At 34.8% G+C, this 21,513-nt stretch overlaps 2 protein-coding genes across 6 annotated transcripts; both read left to right on the forward strand.

The window, feature by feature from the left end:
* The first annotated feature begins 1,568 nt into the window (after positions 1-1,568).
* LOC105678695 (ankyrin repeat domain-containing protein 65-like) lies at positions 1,569-8,395 on the forward strand. Of its 4 annotated transcripts, none has more exons than XM_012378208.2 (6): positions 1,569-1,932; positions 4,071-4,123; positions 4,904-5,247; positions 5,325-5,565; positions 5,844-6,087; positions 6,842-8,395. In XM_012378208.2, the coding sequence occupies exons 3-6, from the start codon at positions 4,904-4,906 to the stop codon at positions 7,393-7,395; spliced, it is 1,383 nt and encodes a 460-aa protein (XP_012233631.1). In that variant the 5' UTR covers positions 1,569-1,932; positions 4,071-4,123; the 3' UTR covers positions 7,396-8,395. The 4 variants fall into 4 exon arrangements, with proteins under 4 accessions (XP_012233631.1, XP_012233628.1, XP_012233625.1 ...); XM_012378202.2 differs by lacking the exon at positions 1,569-1,932 and adding an exon at positions 2,574-3,704; XM_012378205.2 differs by lacking the exon at positions 4,071-4,123.
* Positions 8,396-9,636: 1,241 nt separating this feature from the next.
* On the forward strand, positions 9,637-12,806 carry ND-49 (NADH dehydrogenase (ubiquinone) 49 kDa subunit). Of its 2 annotated transcripts, XM_012378213.2 has the most exons (5): positions 9,637-9,791; positions 9,927-10,360; positions 10,482-10,953; positions 11,712-12,125; positions 12,480-12,806. In XM_012378213.2, exons 1-4 carry the CDS (start codon positions 9,691-9,693, stop codon positions 12,115-12,117), a joined length of 1,413 nt encoding a protein of 470 aa, XP_012233636.1. In that variant the 5' UTR covers positions 9,637-9,690; the 3' UTR covers positions 12,118-12,125; positions 12,480-12,806. The 2 variants fall into 2 exon arrangements, with proteins under 2 accessions (XP_012233636.1, XP_012233635.1); XM_012378212.2 differs by lacking the exon at positions 12,480-12,806 and having other exon boundaries at positions 11,712-12,327.
* The last annotated feature ends 8,707 nt before the right edge of the window (positions 12,807-21,513 follow it).

Raw genomic sequence — 21,513 nt, forward strand, 5'->3', positions numbered from 1 at the left:
TGCATTAACTGTAGCGTTTGTGCTTTCAGAATAACAAGGCAATATTAACAAATGAGACATTGTCAAAATTATGGTTTCTCATTCAAGAGAAAGCTCGAATAATATCGATTTTCGGTATTGAAATTTGTCGAGACATTTGTGTTTAAAATAAGATCATTTATTTTCATATACAATTGAATTATTCGAGCTTTAATTAAAGCGTTGTTTAAACAATGACAAAAATTACGTTTTTATGTTATAATTTATTTGCTTATTTATGTATAGCAAAGGTTCAATTTTACAGAACAATTGTATCAACGATTGTGCCTTCTACCGAATGTTTTTTCTAAAAGATAAGAATTTTGAAGATTTTTGTTTAAATATTTACAAATAAAATTTATTTTCCAGAAAGATCGTGCTTTGTCGTGAGAAGAAAATCACCCGCACCCTTACTTTAATGTCATCCCGAATGATTCTCCTGCTGCATCCGCGCGGTGCAACGCGAAGTCAGGAAAATTCAGAGAAATCGGGGTTTAATTTCGGATCGTAAGATCAGTGAACTTTCCGAAAGACGTAGTTGTAGACAACGGGAGTGAGAGTTGTCGGTCCATTATCGCCTCCGAGTGGGGAGGATCTCTTTGTGCGCTGTCACGTGTGCGTCGTCACGTGTCGTGGATGGTGCGCATCGTAAATAATTGTCATTGAAATATTATTCCTCAACCCTTTGAGTCTCGACACATCAAGCATGATGCATCGTCTTTCATGAAAATTCAAACTTACGGGATATCTATTTATTTTATTTTATGGTAACTTTATGCCTGTTTCGCCATAAGCGATCAAAAGTAAGTGGTGCCAATAAATTTTAACGGCATTATCTGTCGGGAAGTCGGGATCTACCTCGAAAGATTAAATAGCTTTCAAGATAGATGAATCCCAATAACCCTGCTAATTCGAATAACCAATTTTTTTTTTGTTATTTTGTTTAGGAATTTGGTTCCGAGGCAAGTGGTGCTTATCTGCGTCGGAAGTTTTGTGTTTACCTCAATTATTTATTGCTCAATGCGAAAACAGAGCGAAGTATCCGCGGCTGCGTATGAGGTACGTATGTACATCAATTATTAACGTCGTGTAGAAATTTCAAGCATTTGAATTATTACGCATTTCAATTCATTCTCATTGCATTGTTGATATTTATAACGTTCTTGCTATTGTAAACAGATTTCCGGCGCCAATGATACGCGGTATTCTTTAAATATCGATTTTTATTTCGCTGACAGAGTGGAAGCAGTAATGCGTGAAAATAATACATTACGCTTAGCGCAATATAGTGATATCTATTCTCAAATATTTACAGCAAGCTGTAATATGCTATGTCATTGTTTGTAGCATGAACCATTTTATAAAATTATTATAGAGTTCCAAACTTATTATCCGTCGAACTCAGCGACGCGCCCTGTATATTAATGCATGTACTAATTTCGCCAAGTGCGTTTTTATCATGCTTTGTCGCCGCGCGCGCCAAGACAAATTGTAAACTATTCTTAAAACAAAAGCAAGAGGAGAGAAAGAGAGAGAATTCTCCGCGCCTTCTTCGCGCGGCATTCCGTAAGAATCAGCTGATCGCGAGCGATCTTAGCGAAGAATTGTGATGGGATGCGATTGAGCGTTAACGGTGACGTTTGCAGCATGCACTCATCCCAAAATCGACAGGTGAGACGTGAAAAAGCGAGCGCGAGAGAAGAGCAACACAGCGTGTCGCGTCTCTACGCGCAAAAATTGCGTAGCGCGGCCAGAAGCACACATGCGCAAAAGTCCCGCCGCCTTTGTGTTATTTTCGGGTGCCGCGAATCGCGCCGTTTTCTCGACGAGACTTTAAATAGGGCCGGGTCGTCCGACGAAGAAGGCAGTACGTGACATCGTTTCTACATGCTGGAGCATCGCACCGTCTTCGACGTGAGTAAACAATAAAGCGCGGAAATGTCAAGTTCACGGATGCGCGGATGCGATCGTTAGTTTTCCGCTGGATATCATGGATGCTGCGATCGATCGGATCGGATCGGAGCAGAAATCGAAAATTCCTAGTGATTGATAACTTATGTTCTTGCAGAATAAGTTGCTTCGATAAGATTTCTGATTGATGCAAGATCGACAGGTGACTGTTGAGAAATTTTGACATAAAATGCATTGCTTGATCGAGGTATTATTCGATTCTTTTATTAATTTCTTGAATAATTTTAATAATGTTATATTGTGGAAAGTTTAGTGTACTAGAATGATTATGTTTTTTCCCTACAATTAAAGTTTCTATTTTCTGAAAATTGATCTTAAAAAATATACAATACAACAATTTCTTATTAAATTAAAATGAATTATATCATGAAGTGTTTTATCTCTCAACCAAGATAGTTTGGTAAAGTTCTTGTATTTTTTTATATTGATAAAGAAATTATACATAAAGATATTATAGAAATTATATAGAATTATTATTCAAAATAAATAATATTATAACTTTAATAGTTATTTTAAATTACTAAACTGGAGTGTACTTAATATGGTACTGTGTATTTTTATAGTAATCGATATTTAATATTTTATTTGTTTAGGTACTTGCAGTTTTTATGACAGAAGTCTCAATTATAACAGGTGTCAAATCATAGTATTTGGAGAACACATTACTTTCACTTTGATATTTGCTAAAGTATTGAATTGCGCGACGTTATCAAGATCTTGCATCAATGCTAAATATTTACGATAGCCTCCAATATATGTGCGAAAATTGGCAGTGAATATCGACTCTTTTGCGTCGTTACGCCAACCGCACTGGTTGAATATCGATCTTGATCTTGCGAGAAATCCAAGAATATCAGTCAAATAATACATGATTATTATTTTTCTCACTAATAATCTAAACTATAGTAATTTGAATTTGCGCATAATTTTTGAAAAATTTATTTTAAATTAATAGAAATTAATATCTGCATTATAACTTTTTAAAGAATATATAACAAACAACATTCAAATATTTAATTAAATCATGTAGAAAATTGAAGATTTTGACACACACACACACACACACACACACACACACAATCTGACAATCTGAATTAAGTAGATCTAGTTTGACGATTCAATGTGCTTCTTGACATTGTATTTTCGCTTAAGCTAGACAAAAAGATTTGCTTAACTAAATTTAGCTCTCAGATTTCATTGAAAGAAGCCGAGAAAATTAACTTTAAAGTTGCCAAAAATAAATTTACTTTTTTTCCTGAGAATCAGGAAAAATAAAATTTGAAATTGTATTTAAATTGACATTCTCAAATTCTTAAAAGATGGTTTAGATCGTGGTTGAACTCTGACACCGAACTCTTTGATTGTTCGCGCGTAACAAGCAAGACGAAGATGCTGATTGTGGGTAGTTCTAGAGAGCATATTGCGTGCCGGCTTTTGCGTTACCTTCGTAGAGACGCAGACTGCGTGATTCTTGATCGGCGACGCCACGAGAACTTCCGGCATCATCGCCAAAATTGCGCCGTCTTCTTGGCAGAGTTTCTGGGCTTGTGACGCGCGTCAGTGTGGTTCCCGGTGCGGGAGCAGTGATTGCATTACTCACCAATCGTCGGCCAAATCGTGCAAAGTGACTCGCGAATCGTTGCGGGATCACCGTTGGAGGAAAATCTTCGCGTTTAACAATACATTGTCAACCATGTCAGGAATCGGAAATCGAGGTCTTTTCCATTGCATCTCTGCATTATGCACAAATATCTTTCTATTATAGAATTATGATGTGTATAATTTATATTATATATTTTATAATTTATACTAATTTACATTTTTATTTTCAATCTGTATATTTATGCTTGGATTTTTGTTTGACAAATTCTATTGATTTATACTTTTTTACTTGCAGTAAAAATTTTTTTAATCATGCAGAGATGTAATAGAGAAGAGCAAGAACTTATATTTGATCTTTTGCAAAGAATATGTTTATTCTAGTTAATTGTTGATTAATACAGTACATTGTATTGCGTTTAATATTGTAAATTTTAATCTTTGTCAGCTCTTATTAATCTTCTTGCCTTCTTATATTGCAGATTTGTCGGATTTCCGTGCTCATCGTTTAAGGCAAATCAGACTCGAAATTAAAGTGCGTATCAACGTACAATAAATGCATGCCTTTAACAATGCATGCCGTTATCTTAGCGGCATCGCGAAAGATTTTTCTCGGACGAGTATTCCAGGATCAGAACGTGCGTTAAAAATCGAAGATTTAACTCAGAATTTTCACTTAAACTTGCAACGATCATTATGCTTTAAAACTACATCACATTTCTAATATCCTGCCATGAATATGATCTTCGATATTGGTGAGAAACAAATTTATGCATGAATTTCATATCCGTAAGAATTCTATGCGGATAATGAATGTTACGTAATTACATAATTATGTAATTGAATTTAAATAATTAGAATTAATCTAGGAAAAAGTTACGAGCGCCAAATTTATCAAATATAATATTTCAGTCAAAAGATATAAGCATTCACCGACTAAGTTTATTCAAAATTAATAATTTCATTGACACGACGATATCGATAAGTTTGCAAATTAATTTTATAATATGCATTTTGTTGAAAGAAAAAAAAAACATCCATTTCTGTACTGTTTCCTCGAAAATTGGCACTTGCAACTTTTTTCCGAGAGACTCTTCTGTAGAAAATTTTCCTCAATGTTTCCGTTACTATAAATAAAACACTGAAAGAGTATTTCGTCGTTGACAAGTTACGTATCGATAAATGTCTCGTATTGTCTCGCTGTAAATCCTCGGCCAATGCGCGAGACGATACACAGCATTATGCAATCTTTCTTTCGTCTGTCCCCGCGTCTTCGCCTCTCCTTTTATCTCTGTGTCTTTATTGCGCCATGTAGATGCCGACCGAGTGCATCGCCAACCCGTTGCAGCGGGAGCTGGCCGACGCGATAATACGGCTGCAGCCGCTCGACGAGATTCGGATCCTCCTCGCCTGCGGTGCCAAGCCGAACGAACCGGTCACCCAGGGCCTCAGGCCCTTGCACTACGCCGTCTGGCAGCGCTACACCGAAGCCGCCCAGCTGCTGCTGGTGCGCGGTGCCGACATCGACGCCACCGACGAGTGCGGCTACTCGGCTCTACACCTCGCCGCCGAACACGGCTATCTGGACCTCGTGAAGCTGCTACTCAAATATGGCGCCAAGGTGGACCACAGGCAGGACACGGGAGAGCTCTTTCCCAGGTGCGTACTATATATTTCATCTTTTATGTTATAAACAACTGTAATGCACTTATCTAATATTACGCTCTTTGTTTTAGAACAATGTTGTGCGACGAACCGCTGCGTCTGGCCCTGCGAAACCGTCACGTCGATGTCGCGAGGACCTTGCTCGAAGCCGGCGCGAATCCGAACAAGAGGTACTTCTTCGGCTCCGAGATTAATCTGGTGTCGCCTCTGGATCTGGAATGCATGGAACTGTTGCTGGCCTTCGGCGCTCAGCCGAATACGCGAGATCGTGCCGGGTTGACGCCTCTCATGAAGGCCGCCAGACTGCCACAGGTAAACCACCGAAACAGAGGACAATGCAAAGTTGTCTTTTTACAAAGGTTTGAAAAGGCGGTTTTGTGTAAAAAATATCGCAAAGGCATTTTAATTTTTTCAGAGATATTATTTCGTCGTTTTACGATTTTTCGTATAGAGATAATATATTGCTTTTTAATTCTCTGCATATTTAAAATTTGTCACTTAAACTATTTTTTATATATTCACAATAATTAATTGTACACAGTATGTTTCGACACGTTTGCAAAATTGCTAACGAGCTGCGAATATTGCAGGGCATAGCTTCGGTGCTTCTGCTGTTGAGTTACGGCGCGGATGTGAATGCGATGGCGGACATTAGACACGATTACCGTACAGTGCTGCATTACGCGATTCTCGGCGGCGATCCGGCAGTCATCAATCTACTTCTGAAGCAAGGTGCTCGGCTGGATCTCGGTCCAGATTATCAGAAGCCGACGGCCTTGGATCTGGCTATACTCAAGGGAGACCCGTCGATCGTTGAGATGCTGCTCAAGGCAGGTGAGTTACGGACGCGCGATATCGCGCTCGATAAAACATCGAATCATTGGCATTCGGCCGAATCATGCGGCATTTGAAGGTCGTCGCGTGCCGAATACGCGCGTCGATCCGCATACGACCCTTTTTTTCCTGCGAAGTGACCACTGCGATCGCAGACATCATGTCGGCCAAGAACTTTTCTCGGCAGTGTTGATTAAAACGTCAGTTATGCTTGATTAATGTTTGTCATTAATAATTAATGTATAGCATATTTCTTGTTACAAAGAAAGGAAAGAGATTTTTTATTTGTCGATCTCGATTTGTTATATATAAGATAATACAAGTTATACTTTATCAAACAATTAAACTTCTAATCGTATAGTAGTTAAATGCAAATTATTAAAAAGATGGCATATTTTTTTATATTGTCATATTATATACATTACAATATCGAATAATTAACAATTAATTATGCATTTCTCATTGTAATGCTACACAGCAGCAGAAAGGAAAATTCAGGTATCTGTTATGTACAAATTTATTTATTTTACACTGCTGTATCGAAGAACGAATTTATTTTTAAATCCGATACAGAATTTGTGACATTCTAAATACGGAATAATCGCAGTAATGCAAAATATTAGGAGTATTCTTCCTTGATCTATCATCTAGATAGCACAGAAGGTAATTGAAAATATAATTCAATAAATTTAATTTCAAGTCACATCTTTTAATTAAATTTATATAATTTAATTGAAAAAAAAATCTCATTTAGGTGCGGACGTGAATGCTACATCGCCGATCATCGGCTCGCCATTGCATGTAGCGTGCGCGGACAACATCCCGAACCGGCTGCAGATCTTGTGCATGCTGCTGGAACGCGGAGCCGATCCGAATCTAGTGATACGTAGCGACGACGGACCGGCGTTGCGGCCGGTGCTCGCCGAGTACGTAGCTTCGAATGAAAATCCATCGGTGGAAGTGGTGGCATTGCTGCTCAAGTACGGCGCTCGCGTGGTGATCAAGACGCAGTTCCGCGATCCGCACGGCATCCTCAACTCCCTGCAGAATATGGCCGACAAGCCGCGGCTGTTGCGCGCGCTGTTGGAGGCGGCAGAGAGCTTCGATCCCTGCATGATACGGCGGTCCAGCAGTCTAACGGACGCGCAGAAAGCGCTGGTGATGGAAGCGGCCAGGACCCCATTGCCGTTGATGCATCAGGCGAGACTTATAGTCCGCAGACTCTGCGGCACCAGGCTGCCGAAGATCGTCAGGAATTTGCAGTTGCCGCAGTCGTTGCATCGCTACCTTCTCTACGACTTTTATTAGCGGAAGATTGGAGAAAAGGAAAAGTGTTTGTCGGAGAATTTCCTTGGCCTTTCGGTAAATTGCGGGAATCCGTTTCTTATATTCCATGCTCGGGTTAGCGCTTGAGCGTAACTTAAGCTGTAAAGTGTAAAACAGCATAAGTCCATATTTTTTTCTTCAATATTATATAAGTTATATTAATCGTTAAAAAAATTATTTTAATTATTTAGTGAAATTTATTATAAATAATTATTTTTTGCAGATTATTAGCATTAATAATTGAATCTATACTATGAGGGATTGTTTCCGAATTTTAATTGGTGGACTAATACTGTTTTGCATTTTAGAGTTTCAATCAAAATCGTAGACTTGTCATAAAGAGACTGCAAATATCATCTTGCCAGAATCAATTTATGTTAAGGTTGATGGTTTTTCAAAAGTTGTTGTATGCTTTTGAAGATTATTGAAATCAAGATTTAAAATACTTTGCGTTATTATGAGTCTACATCGGTGATTCGATGAGTACAATAATGAGGCTGTTGAGGCGCCATCCTCCCATTTCTACTTATTTTTATGCAACGCATATAAAGGCAAGCAACGTGATATAATGCTAACAGTATATATTTTACTTGTATTATTGTTCTAGTCACCAAATGTATGTTTTATATGTATTTTCTCTTTGCTACGTGTGTAGAAAAATCGTTCGCAATGTAGTGATATACACACTTTCGTTGCTCAAATGCGAATATCAATTAGTTTGTCCGAAACTTGTCACGTGCTTATCTCAAACACTTTTAAATATGTTGGATTTCTAATTTCAGAACACATTGATAATCACTTTGCGAAATTAAGCAAGAAAATTATTCGCCGCTGTGCCTATCAGCGCTGTGTTGCCGATTGGACAAACACGCATCAGAAAAGAATGATCGAGCACAAAGTGATTTGAACTTTTGTACCTTTGTATATATAATTATATATATGCTCAACGTACTGTAAGAAATAAAGGGAAATCGAATTAGAACGCCATGTGTGGTTTTGTGTGTTGTGCGTAATCGGAAGGCTATATGTATGATCGAATGTTTGGCCGCACGCAATGATCGATGTGCAGAATGTTGGCCGTTGGTAAGAGCAACAATGATCCATACGTCACTCTCTATCCTCAAAATAGCAGCCTCAATACCGTGACTTACGTCAAACTTTTGGCAGTCGTTTTGCTCGTGAGGAAATTCGAAGTTCCTGCATTTTCGCAGTGTCTTAGTGGACAACAAACTCGCGTAAGCGAATGAATCGAGATTTCATGACACCTTATTTTTTAAATTTTATTAATGAATACAGAAGAATATTTAAGACTGAACGCTGTACACGCTAAATTTATATATAATGGAAAAAAGGTAAAGAATTTTAATTAATGTTAATATTTAAAACATTTTATCTCAGTTTTTGTAAATGTTTTCTGTCTGCTATGTAATATGCACCATTAGATTCTAGGAAAACACATGTACAGAATTCCATGGCGCTATTCCAAGCGCGGTTTGAAATATCCAGGAAAGCGACTGTCTCCACGATTTTGTTTTATTAATGTGGATGCCTATTCATGACACCAGATTTCAAGTTTAGATGCAAATAGAAGTAACAGGCAAAGGTCAAGATCCGTATGCCCGTAAAATAAATGAATGTGTGTAAAACGAGAAATACGAATACAGGTAGAAAAAGATTATTCTTTTATTATATATCTAGCATTATATATTTTTGAAAGTAATTTAAAAATGTTATTTTTTGAACAATAAAATTGCAAAGTTTTATTACATCTATAAAATCAAAACTAATTCTTTATTTAATAAAAAAATTTAATAACAGTTTTTGTCAATAACATATATTTTAAAAGTCTACACTTGATAAATAAAAAGTGAATAATATTAAAAAATTAATTAATAAATTTAAACAACAATTGTGTTTATTAAAATAGGATTCGTTAATTATATTTTTTAATATATATTATTTTTGATTTTTTAACTGAGATGAATTATATTTTCTATGACTATAGAAAATTTATTTTGTTACATATGAATATGTTGTTGGATAAAGTTTCTAAAATGTATGTTTTTCTATTGGATATTAACATTTCTCACAATCAGATGCAGTGTGTAAATCTTCCATTATATTCAAAATAAAAATAATTACGCGTTACTTTGCCGGTAATCTTACAAGAGAATTTCACTGCTGATTGTAGTTAATGTAGGTATTATATATTAACTATATCAGCAGAGTTGTACTCAGAGTTGCCCAGAGTCGCCGTATTGACGTGATGTGAGCATTATGGCGGCTAGAGCTTTGGGTTCAATTCTGCGTAAAAACGCAGGATTTTTCGGCGCAGGCAGGTTATTACCGTCGAATAATGTACCGGCGATCGTCGATGTGTAAGTTCAATTAATTGTGTTCAACGACAGGGCTTTACCGTAGTCACATATGTGTTACATAACTTCATAACCTTTACTTGCTTGTCTTCATTACGGTAGCGCTATAAACTCTACTGACAATATGTATGTTTGCAGGCAACATCGTTATGCTCACCAATGGAACCCGGACTTGGAATATCTCAAGCAGTTCAACAAACCTGTGTTATACAGCACGGAGAAGCTTGATTGGATACCACCCCAAAATGAGTCCATCATCGTTGGGCCGCCTGAACCAAAGCAAACTATAGAGAACATGAAGCTAAACTTTGGCCCGCAGCATCCTGCCGCTCACGGTGTGCTGCGGTTAATCCTGGAATTGGAAGGCGAGATTGTGCTCAATGCTGATCCACATATTGGTCTTCTTCATCGTGGTACGGAGAAGTTGATCGAATATAAGACCTACATGCAGGCGTTACCATACTTTGACCGCTTGGACTATGTATCCATGATGTGCAACGAGCAGTGCTTTTCCCTGGCGATAGAGAAGCTGTTGAATATAGATGTGCCTATACGTGCAAAGTATATTCGAGGTAACAATAATACTCAATCTCTATATAAATTCTTATATATATATATTATATAAACTTGTAATTCAAATTTCTCAAATTTAATAAAATACTGTTTTTAATTAATATTTCTTTCTACTTGCAGTTCTCTTCGCAGAGCTCACAAGGATCCTGAATCACATTATGGGCGTCGGAACGCACGCGTTGGATATCGGTGCTCTCACACCTTTCTTCTGGCTGTTTGAGGAGCGCGAAAAAATGATGGAGTTTTACGAGCGTGTAAGCGGCGCCCGTATGCACGCAGCTTACGTACGACCTGGTGGTGTCTCACTAGACTTGCCGTTGGGTTTGATGGATGATATATACGACTGGGCATCCAAGTACTCTGAACGATTGGATGAAATAGAGGATCTGTTGACGGAAAACAGAATCTGGCGGCATCGTACAACCAATATTGGTGTTGTAACTGCAGAGAATGCATTGAATATGGGTTTCAGTGGCGTGATGTTACGAGGTTCTGGAATAAAGTGGGATCTGAGGAAGGTTGCACCTTATGATGCTTACCATCTGGTCGAATTTGACGTTCCAGTTGGCACAAATGGCGATTGTTATGACAGGTAAGATTCTAAATAAATCAAAATGATAAATAAATTTACAAAATATTGTGTAAAAGATATAATAATTCCGATTGTCTTGATTATAATGTAGTATTCATTGTTGAAACATTTTTATGTTAATTTTGTAAGTAATTTACAAACAAGTATTTATTATATATTTATAAAGCAAAATTTGTGTGAGTAAAGGTTTTAGGAATATTACATTCAGATTTTCGAAAACAATTCATTACTTTTAGTTTTCTTGTAGAAAAAATTATTTTTAAAAATTTGTGCCATCTTGAAAAGAATTTGCAGCTTAATTCACTTTGTTAATTTAGTCGTGTTAACATATAATTTGCATAACTTCTTCAATTTTTTGTGAGTATTGAAAGAAACATTCTAATTCTTGCTACTCCGTCTTCTATAATGTATTAAATATGTTTAATAATTTTATTTAATTTTTGTGAAAGATGGGGCAGCTATATTTGATCTTACACTGTGCGTTTTGCATACACTTTGAAGTTAGGTTAGGTTAATTCATACATTTTGTTTAATAATAATTATGTTGATTGAAATTAAGTTTATGTAAAAAATATATTTCTTCTTTTCTTTCTTGTTTTAAATTATATACTTATATTGAAGAAAAAAATGGTTTAATTAATCTTTTATTTTACACGTTGATGGTATAAATAAAAGTATAACTTATGTATAACTCTCAAGATTGTTTTATAATGTATTTAGCGCATTGCCTTCATCGCATTTGTACTTTTTGTATTTAGGTATCTGTGTCGCATGGAAGAGATGCGTCAGTCACTGCGCATTATCAACCAGTGCCTGAATCAGATGCCCGAGGGCGAAGTGCGATGTGATGATGCCAAAATAGTGCCGCCGCGACGGGAGGAGATGAAAACAAGCATGGAAGCGCTCATCCATCACTTCAAACTGTACACTCAGGGCTTCCAGGTACCACCAGGCGCGACGTATACCGCGATCGAGGCGCCGAAGGGCGAGTTCGGCGTTTACCTTGTCAGCGACGGCAGCAGCAAGCCGTACCGGTGCAAAATCAAAGCGCCGGGCTTTGCTCATCTGGCGGGCCTGCAGCACATAGGACCTAAACATTTTCTCGCTGACATAGTCGCCATCATTGGTACACTGGACGTAGTGTTCGGCGAGATCGATAGATAATTTTAATGGTTAATATAATTTCTATAGTACTGACTTATCTCAGAAATAAGTAATATAATAATACCTGTGTATCACATAGGAATTTTTTTGAAATCACACTTGCGTGTTACACGTTTACGTGTAATAGTGCACACGCAACGTGCGTAAGTAAGCGCTCTGTATATAATTCGTCGCAATAAAAAGATGTGACGAAAACGATTACCCAATAAATGTCTAGACATTTATGTCGAACGGTACATTTTCGAATGTCGAATATGTATCGGTCGAAAATTTGTTGCGTTATCCTAATGTCAACTGTTTAATTTTCAACGATTATTCGCACACGCATATTTTTTCTGACACACCTTTTTTTTTATTTCTAGTTCTCCTAATTAAAACGCTGTAATATCTTGCGGTACTGCGCGACGTCGCAGTACGCAATGCGCTCGCCGAGTCTCCATTACTGATGGATGCGCAATTTTCCCGCACGCAAACCATAATGCAAAGTGCAATTGACAAACGACAAGAGAGAATTACGAGAGACCTTCGTTCGTCGCGCGCAAGAACGAAGAACAACGTCGTTTCGCAAATTTCTTCTTTCAATACAAATAAAACAGCGCTTCTATGTTACCTCTGTGAGCGTATCTATATTTGGATACCAGAATTATAGTGGTGTCGGTTGAGAAGCGCAATAAAATAGTAAATAATTACCATCGTCGACCTAAATTCCGGATCATAAGTAAAATGTTCACGAGTGAGAGGAAACCGATAGGAAAGAAATCTGGTATACTTTTCATTTTTTGCCGTTTCTTATTTTGTAATAATATATATGCATAATTTACATACTAGCAGCAAATTTATTTAATTTATTATAATTAAAAAAAGAAAACTTTTTAGTATCCATACAATTTTTAGAATCTTTTTTCATGAATTTTCATGTTATATATGAATTGATGCTATGTAGTAGGAGTACAAACTTCATACATATATATTTGTACATTTCTCAATTGCACAATTTTTTCTTAAATATTTGACATTTCAGCTTGAAGATAAGTTTAGCGTAGTGTCGATACTGCGATTGACGAATTTACACGCCAAGGAATTCAGATTCATTTATATTAGCGAGTTTGAGAAGAAAGTATCAAGTTTATTTCCACTATTCTTGAAAGGAATTGCAAGAATAAAGTATTAATTTGCCTTCGCCCTTTTGCTGTCCGGAATTAGCAACGTTGTGAGAACATACATTAATTCACAGGTATGTACAGATACGAACTTGTGGAGGAAACCGGTGACGCTGTAAAATACCGGTCGACCTCCATAGAGTCGTTCCATTTCATTAATTCATTTCGTGCTTCGTCCATATGCGAGTAAGTTTTTGTCACCGAGAAAACCAGTGGCGTCGTGTTGTAACGCGATAACGATAGCTAGAAGTTGCACTATAGATGACAAAATAAATGATCGCGATGTTGAAATATTAAAATTACTTTAGGCCATTGCTAATTATTCAAAAAATTACCGATTGTCTCGCCGACGCGAAGTTCAGTTTCTTTTCTTTTTCCTTCTTGTCGCAGTATTTGTAATAGAGACAACGCTTGCGCTGGATGTCCGTTACAATCGGAGGAAATTACAGTTCATCTAATTACCGTGTCCTCCTGTCAAGCACGACGTGAAGTCAAAGCGTGGCTTTCTATTCCTTTCGCCGGTGAAAAGTAAAGTTCGCAGCACACGTTCGACGAGGCAATCGGTGATTTTTGAGTTACGTGCTCCGAAGATTCTTTTTATGAAATTTCGTAAAATACAATAAATTAAGAAATAAAGTTTATAATTTGCTAAAAAAATTAGGACATAAAATACCAGGCTGATCTTCGGTACAACATAAAATTATACCTCTTTAATCGAAACAAGTTTTATTTTACTATTTGCAAAAACCTTAGCTGTTTTTTTTATTTGAACCAATCAAGTATCGAAAGTTGTTCTTAAATTATTTTTTCAATGCAAACGGGTAACCTGAATAATTCCTTATTTGAGGTATTACCGTCTGTTTTATATTTCACATAAAAAGACGTAAATATCTTACTTGAGATAATTGCGCAAAAAGACAAAAGCAAGCAAATCAAGCAAAATTGCTTCTCTTCAAATACGAAATTAAATTTCTTATTTAAAGTGTTATCCTTCGTCTGTACTGCACAAATAATAATATAATATATCGTTTATATATTCTATTAACTCTCTAATATTGTGAAAATAAGTTTAATTATAAATCACAATTATCGGCGAGGCAAAAGAGATCTCAATTCTGAGAATTTGATCAAGATAATTAGAGCCAAGGCAGGATAATGATTAGCGCGAAACCAAGATAATATAATATTTTCAGTAATGAACTTCCTTTCAGAAATGTAACGTTTTTAAAAATAATTTGCCTCGTTATCAAACGTTACTATTACTCTGATTATCATACGTAATGAACTAAAATACTATTTTTTGTATATGGAATTAATTTTTTTTTTCGTAATTATCGATTTACACAGTAATATTGCTTGAATAATTATTTAGAAACCTTTTTTGCGCCCTATTGATTATGTTATTAAACATCATTAACTCTGTTATTATTGCATAATACTGCTAATTACATCACTTGTGGAACTATCTGACATATCTTATCCCCTTTTTTTTCGCAAAAAAATTATATAACATTTGAATCAATACAATTTTATCGATTAAGATCAATGAGTTTTATCATTGCGTTTTATCGTTGCGTTTTATGATTATATTACGACGTATTTCTTTAAGCTGCCTTTAATGAATTTTTGCAACCAAGACTGCGAAGTCTATTTTTTTTTGTTTGGATCATTCGAATCATCATTTGCTATGTTAATTATATTTATGTCTTAACGTAACATGTTTGATATACATTATCCATGAAAAATATGCGACACTAAGAGTGAAACACTTAAAATAAAAAATTAATTTAATTTGAAAATTAAATACTCGAGTAGATGCAGATCTGCCGCGACCTAGAATTTCATGTTGCGCACTTGTTGTGCAGAAAACATCATTATTTTTGTTGCACGGTCGTCGATTTTCTTGAAACCTTTTCTCTCTTTATACCCACGCATCACTTTCCAGAATATTACTCTGAGAACTAGGCCCATCGAGATGTACTCTGTTGCGGTTGCAAAAGCGCGAGTCTCTGTTAATCGTCGAACGTGGTTTTCACTCAGCACGTCTGTTCGTTTAAACACACTTTTCTTCTCGCTTTTAGTGGCTAAAATACAACGATGAAAAATAATCGCTGCTTAGTATATTTAATTGCGTAATGATTTAAGCTGAATTTTTGAAAAATTATGACAGAGAAGACTTAGGGCGGTATTCATAGTCCGTTCTTATATTCAAAATTGTCTTAAGCACGGACTTATATTCGCTCTCTTCGTCACACATAGATTGTGTCTGACGAAGAGAGCGAATATAAGTTCGTGCTTAAGACGATCTTGAATATAAGAACGGACTATGAATACCGGCCTTAGATAACAATATCTAAACGAGAAAATCAAATATCTACTTCGTAAAATATGATTGAAATTATTTGATATATTAAAATAACTGGTTATTTTATTGATTCGTTTCTTATGTTCACTGAATAAATTACAATTGTTATTATTTTTTGATAAATCGAGAGGAGTATGAATTCGAAAATATTTCGTGATTATCGCCTCGCAATTCATTCAAGCGATATCAAAGACTTGCGCTTGAATAACGAGGTAAGAGTCTTCTTTTCCTCAATCGGAGTTATAAGCCCGGATCTTACGTCACCGATGAAAGCTGGCTGATAGCGGCGTATGTACGCCGTGTAATGCGAAGACGCGATCGTACAAACAACAAAGGTGTCATTAACCTTATCGATGCGCGGCTAATCAGTTTCTCCGGTAAATCAATGTCGTAGGCTGACATTCCCGTTAAAAGCTTCTCGTACAATAGCAGAAATAACTTTTGTACAAAACGATTACGTGGTAGTTCGTAGAATAATTCAGGAATACAAATTTATTAATAAATTAATAAGAAGATACTGTCGATTATTTAATACATTAGTTTTGCATTAATCACTATTCTGTCATCACCTGCCATCGCTAATTATCTTTAAGGAATTTCTGGAACCGCGATCCCTTTATTTGCCTCGTTTATTAGCACTATCTATATTGACACCGTATGAAGAATAAATAGGTATCTTATTATTATTCGCAAACAAGACCAAAAGTAACACTTTAAATAAGAAATTAATTTCGTGTTTGAAGAAAAGCAATTTTGATTTATTGATATTCATATAATAATCGTGTTGAAGTAATTTTCTGCATGATTGTTTTAAGTGAAATAACTACATAAAACGGGTGATATCTTAAATAAAAAATTATTTGGATAATTAAATTTTATTGAAACGAAAAACATGAGATGACAATGAATATTGTTTTCTCAATTATAATTCAATTTATTAATTATTATTGTATTAATAATTATAGTAATATAATAATTATTATTACAATAGTAAAAAATGATATTAACAACTTTTAATATATTAATTTTATATATATATATATATATATATATATATATATATATATTTGCTTGATTAAACTCATCAATTATACTTATTATTAATAATTTTTTAAATTATTGATTACTTTTTTCAAGTTATTTAGTTAAAAGTATTATGATGGAATAAATGTTCAGAACTAGTGATGGGATTTCAAGGTTCTTATTGCAAATTTCTAAGCAAGTCAAGAAGGACCGAAAGTTAAAAGTCTCAAAACATCATGCACGATTGTTACAATTGAAAAAGTCTTAAAAGGTTTTGAAAAAGTTTTGAAAGTCTTGAATGTCTTGAATGTGTTAAATATTTGAATATTTATATTTATATTTTTAATATTTTGTCTATGCACATAACATACACACATATGCATACACACACACATACGTACACACACACACACACACACACACACACACACACACACACACAGACATGTATTACACATTCAAAACTTTTCAAGTCTTCTTCAAGACTTTCAATCATAACAGTTTTGCAAGATGTTTTGAGACTTCTTGATTTTCATAGCCTTTAACTCAAGATGTCTTGAGACGATTTGATTTTTTTTATCTATTTGAATGCCTTCAATCTATCTTCTTTAGTCAGCTTTTTTAGCACCATTGAAATGATTTGAATCCCGTTACTATTCAGAACTGTTAAGAAAAAGAAGTGTGTACGGCGAGTGAGTGAAATCGCTTTCGCTGTTGATGAATGCAATTTGATTATTTATACGATTCAAAAACGAGGATCAATTACACGCACTGACGCTCTGCTCGTTTACCTTACTTCCGCTGGCACGATGCACCGAGGGTTTTTATGAATACGTTATAGGCGTAAATAGTGCAATGCAACTAATAAAACATTTTAAGAGTTGAGAACCGCATGCGGAAGAAAAGTCGCGCATTCGCTATGGCAATACTACTGTTGCGATACGACCCTGGCTAACATTCCTGCGGCGATACGCACGCGATCGATCGAACTATCTCTGCGATAAAATATTTGCATTATTAGAGTATTATATAAGGTGTCTATATTGAATATCTTTACGGCCTTGCCGACTGTGTCGAGTGTCAAATCTAGTTTTCCTTGACAACATAATTCGCAGAATCTTTACTTATTACAAGCTGTAACAATTTTGTAACACGCTTGTAATTTTTATCATCAATAAACGTCTGTACACAATTTAGTTTTCACTTTGAATTGAGAATAAGTATTTAATTATACCAAAATTGAAATGAAGGTGAATGAGAATTAGACACATATTAAAAAAAGAAACATTCCTCTAATGATTACGCGACACCTTGTATAGTGCTGTAATATGATAACATATTGCGATACTGTGTTTTCATACTGTAGCATGAAATTATATTCGATCGATCGCAGCTTTGAGTAACGCAACTGGAATAAAAAGGCTTTCAAAATACATCACATTGCAGTATTTACAATTATAAGTCTGTCTATCCATATGTTGATGATAGATTGACTTGTAACGTTACAGGCAATCGGTTACATCGTGATTAGCGGCAATTAACTATTCCACCTCAGCATTTGGCGTGATGTCTTTAGAATCGTGCCGTAATAAAATGCGACTCGAAAGCTTGAAAGGTGAGGCCGACATTGTGAAAGATTGTCAATTTAGTTGCGCGTTTTGCCCCGCAAATTACAGCTTAGCCGATTATAGTGTTCGTCAACGGGATATTAACTCTTTCAGACTTGGTGACCAACAGACGTGTGTTTTTTTTCTCATTTATTACGCGAACGTGTGATTGCAGACATGGTGCGGTGCGGTTCATGGGCATGTCTTGAGTTATCACAATAATTTGATATCACTGTTATTTTTAAGTGCTGCGACAAATTCAATATAAAAATACAAGATAAGTATAAATATAATAATAATTAAAAAAGAAACAAATTTATGAAAGAAAGCTACTGGCTATAATTTTATTATTTTTTATTTTATCATTTTTTTATATTCTCAATATTTTTCACATGATTAAAGCGAAAAAATTAACACATTGAAAGTAATATTATTACAAATTATTTAATTTTAATGATTGTTTAGATTAAATTATTGTTCAAAAATTAAATGTTAAATAACACAATCGTAAAAAATAATATCAATTTTTTAAATATATAATTGTTTTAATTCTGATCTCTTTAAATTGATCCATTTAAAATTAAAAAAAATTCTTACATTATTTTATAAAAACAAGTTGTGCAATGTTCTTATTTTCTTATTAAAACAAATTTTTTTTTTTTAATAAATAATGATCTCTCAAGTCGTATATTTGGTTGCGTAACATGCGTCGTGCATAAAGAAAATGTTAGATCGAAAAAAAATATGATAATTATATTGGATTACTCTTGTTTTTACAAATGTGCAAATATCAGCCTGTCGTGCGAATTTATAGGCGATTGAAAAGCGTTCTTTACATAACTTACTGAAATTATCGTGCCTTCTCAATGATAGGGTCAAGGTCGCTGTCCATTCCATTGGAGTGTCGCAAACAAGGACGTCACACACTCTTTAATTAAGACTGACATTTTTCAGACGATAGAGAATGCTTCTTATTAGCAACCAGTTTGACGTGTTTTTGAATCAGGTGGACCAAAGCATGTGATAATAATATTTTTGTTTTTACGATTGCGAAAATCGATTTATCGATTGATTGTCGGTCTGATAACTACGATTCCTTGCATGTGTTCAAAGTTCTATTTCGAGTAGAATACTAATAATATATAGTATAGATAATAGTAAACACATATTGCAAATAGATAACTTGTATAAAGGATATTATTTATTTCTTTTTTCTATTATTATATAATTTATTTTTATGTTTATAATTGGTTATCTTTCAATTTTTTGCTAGTTAAGCAGATTGAGATTTACGTTACTGCAAATTGTTTTTTGGCTTTAATATTATAATATTTTATTTTTTAATTTAGATGTAAAACATTTGACGGAGTTTTGAATATAAATGCGATTCAATCTTTCTAAATAATCTTTTAACGTCCATTTAATATTTAATTATGCAAACGAATCGAACGCTTCATATGTTTACTTAAGATCAGAAGCAAAATTACGAGCTACGATCTAAGTGCGTTTCTAAGAATACAGCGAGCACTTTTTGCGCAAAATCTATTTAATGATATTTGAGTAAAAAGTTCCGCAGATGCAATTGCTAATTATATATTTTCAAACGCACATTTTTTCGCGAAAATATATCCAAAATATTGCACATCCAAAATTTAGCTGAAAACATAAGAATTTATTGCAGGATAATTTATTGCCTTCGGCGATAATGTAAAATTATTCTAAATAAACACGCGACACGATAATGTATAGAGAATGGCGGAAGAAGAAGCGTTGCAAAAACTTGTATAGTTTTCCGCGTTAACCTACATTTACGTCCTCGATTACTGACTATTACGATGCTTTCTTAAGTAGCGATTGTCGATCATAGACGTGCTAGCGGAAATTGAAACCGGGTTATTTTTGGCAGACCTCTTTTGCTTTGTCACAAGATTATAAAGTTTATTTAAATCCTCTTCTTGTTTATCTGCATTTTAAGAATTTATTGCATTACATTGTATCGTTGTAGATAAAGATTAATGCTGAATTCCACATCTTCGGTGATTTTAATGCGTGGATAGGACCGGTTGATCGCGGAATCAGTGATACCTGAAATATATATTTCAGTCTTTATGCAAATGTTTTAAACGGTAATTTTGATATGCTAGAATGTCACAATGTATCTTCTTTAAAACGTTTTTGTCCTTTATTTTGTGAAACTGATTTCTTTTTAAACATACACATTATGTTTTATAAATTTTGTCAATTTAAGATTTTAAATGCGTATGCAAAAGTTTTTTAGATTCAAGTTTTTTACATTACATTTTATGATATTCTAAATTTAAAATTTCAGAAGAGTATATTTTCAGTATTGAATATTGCATTAATTAATCTGACATCACTGGTTTATTGAAATAAATGATCTATTCGAATTAGAGCTAAAAATATAAATCTTTATTAATTAATTTATAACTATTAATTGTTTTTGTGTCTTAACTCAAGAAGGGTTTGTTGATATTTTTATCAGAAAAAATCGAGTCGAATAGTTCGAGAAACCACAAATGACAAGAAGCGCATTTGTTCCATTCTGTATATAATGATTAGAATGTTCAAGAATCGCGGAAATTCGTCATGCTTTGAGCCGTCGAAGCTCATAAAGCACATTTAAAGACAGTCACTGTACTCCACCTGTGTATTCCACGGATTAGTATTATTATTTTTTCAAAACCGTCACATCGCGCTCGAGGAGGTGGATCGTCAGATAACGGAGAAGCGCGGAGAAAAGAATCCTCTATGATTGGGTTCTATGTGAGGAGAAGAGGGAAAACAAGGAGGACAAGTGGAATAAGACGGAATAAGGGAGAAAGCGAGAGAGGATATAAATTGCAAGCATGGAGGCGCAGGCGCAGGTACCCAGATGAGCCTGCGTCACCTGAATAAAAGAGGAAGTGAGAGACTTGGTTTTCAGGAGTGTTTCTAGACTTTGGAATTTATAAGTAGGAGCTTTAGAAGCACTGTTCTTGTAGGAAAGGTCATTCTTGAACTTTTCAAATTTTATAGAGGAGAATTATTTGTCTCACATATCATGACTTATATTGCTTAATTCTACAGAATTTATTATCATTAATGAAATATTATTGACATGTATAATTATTCATTATATTACAGCGAACTGTAATAATTATATTTTGCAATTGATTTGTAACTTTGTATCAATCTCAAGCTGTTTAATGCCAAGTTCTTCGCAATTTATCCATGGTTTTTT

This window comes from Linepithema humile, chromosome 6, assembly GCF_040581485.1.
Source record: "Linepithema humile isolate Giens D197 chromosome 6, Lhum_UNIL_v1.0, whole genome shotgun sequence".
Classification (NCBI taxonomy): Eukaryota; Metazoa; Arthropoda; class Insecta; order Hymenoptera; family Formicidae; genus Linepithema; species Linepithema humile.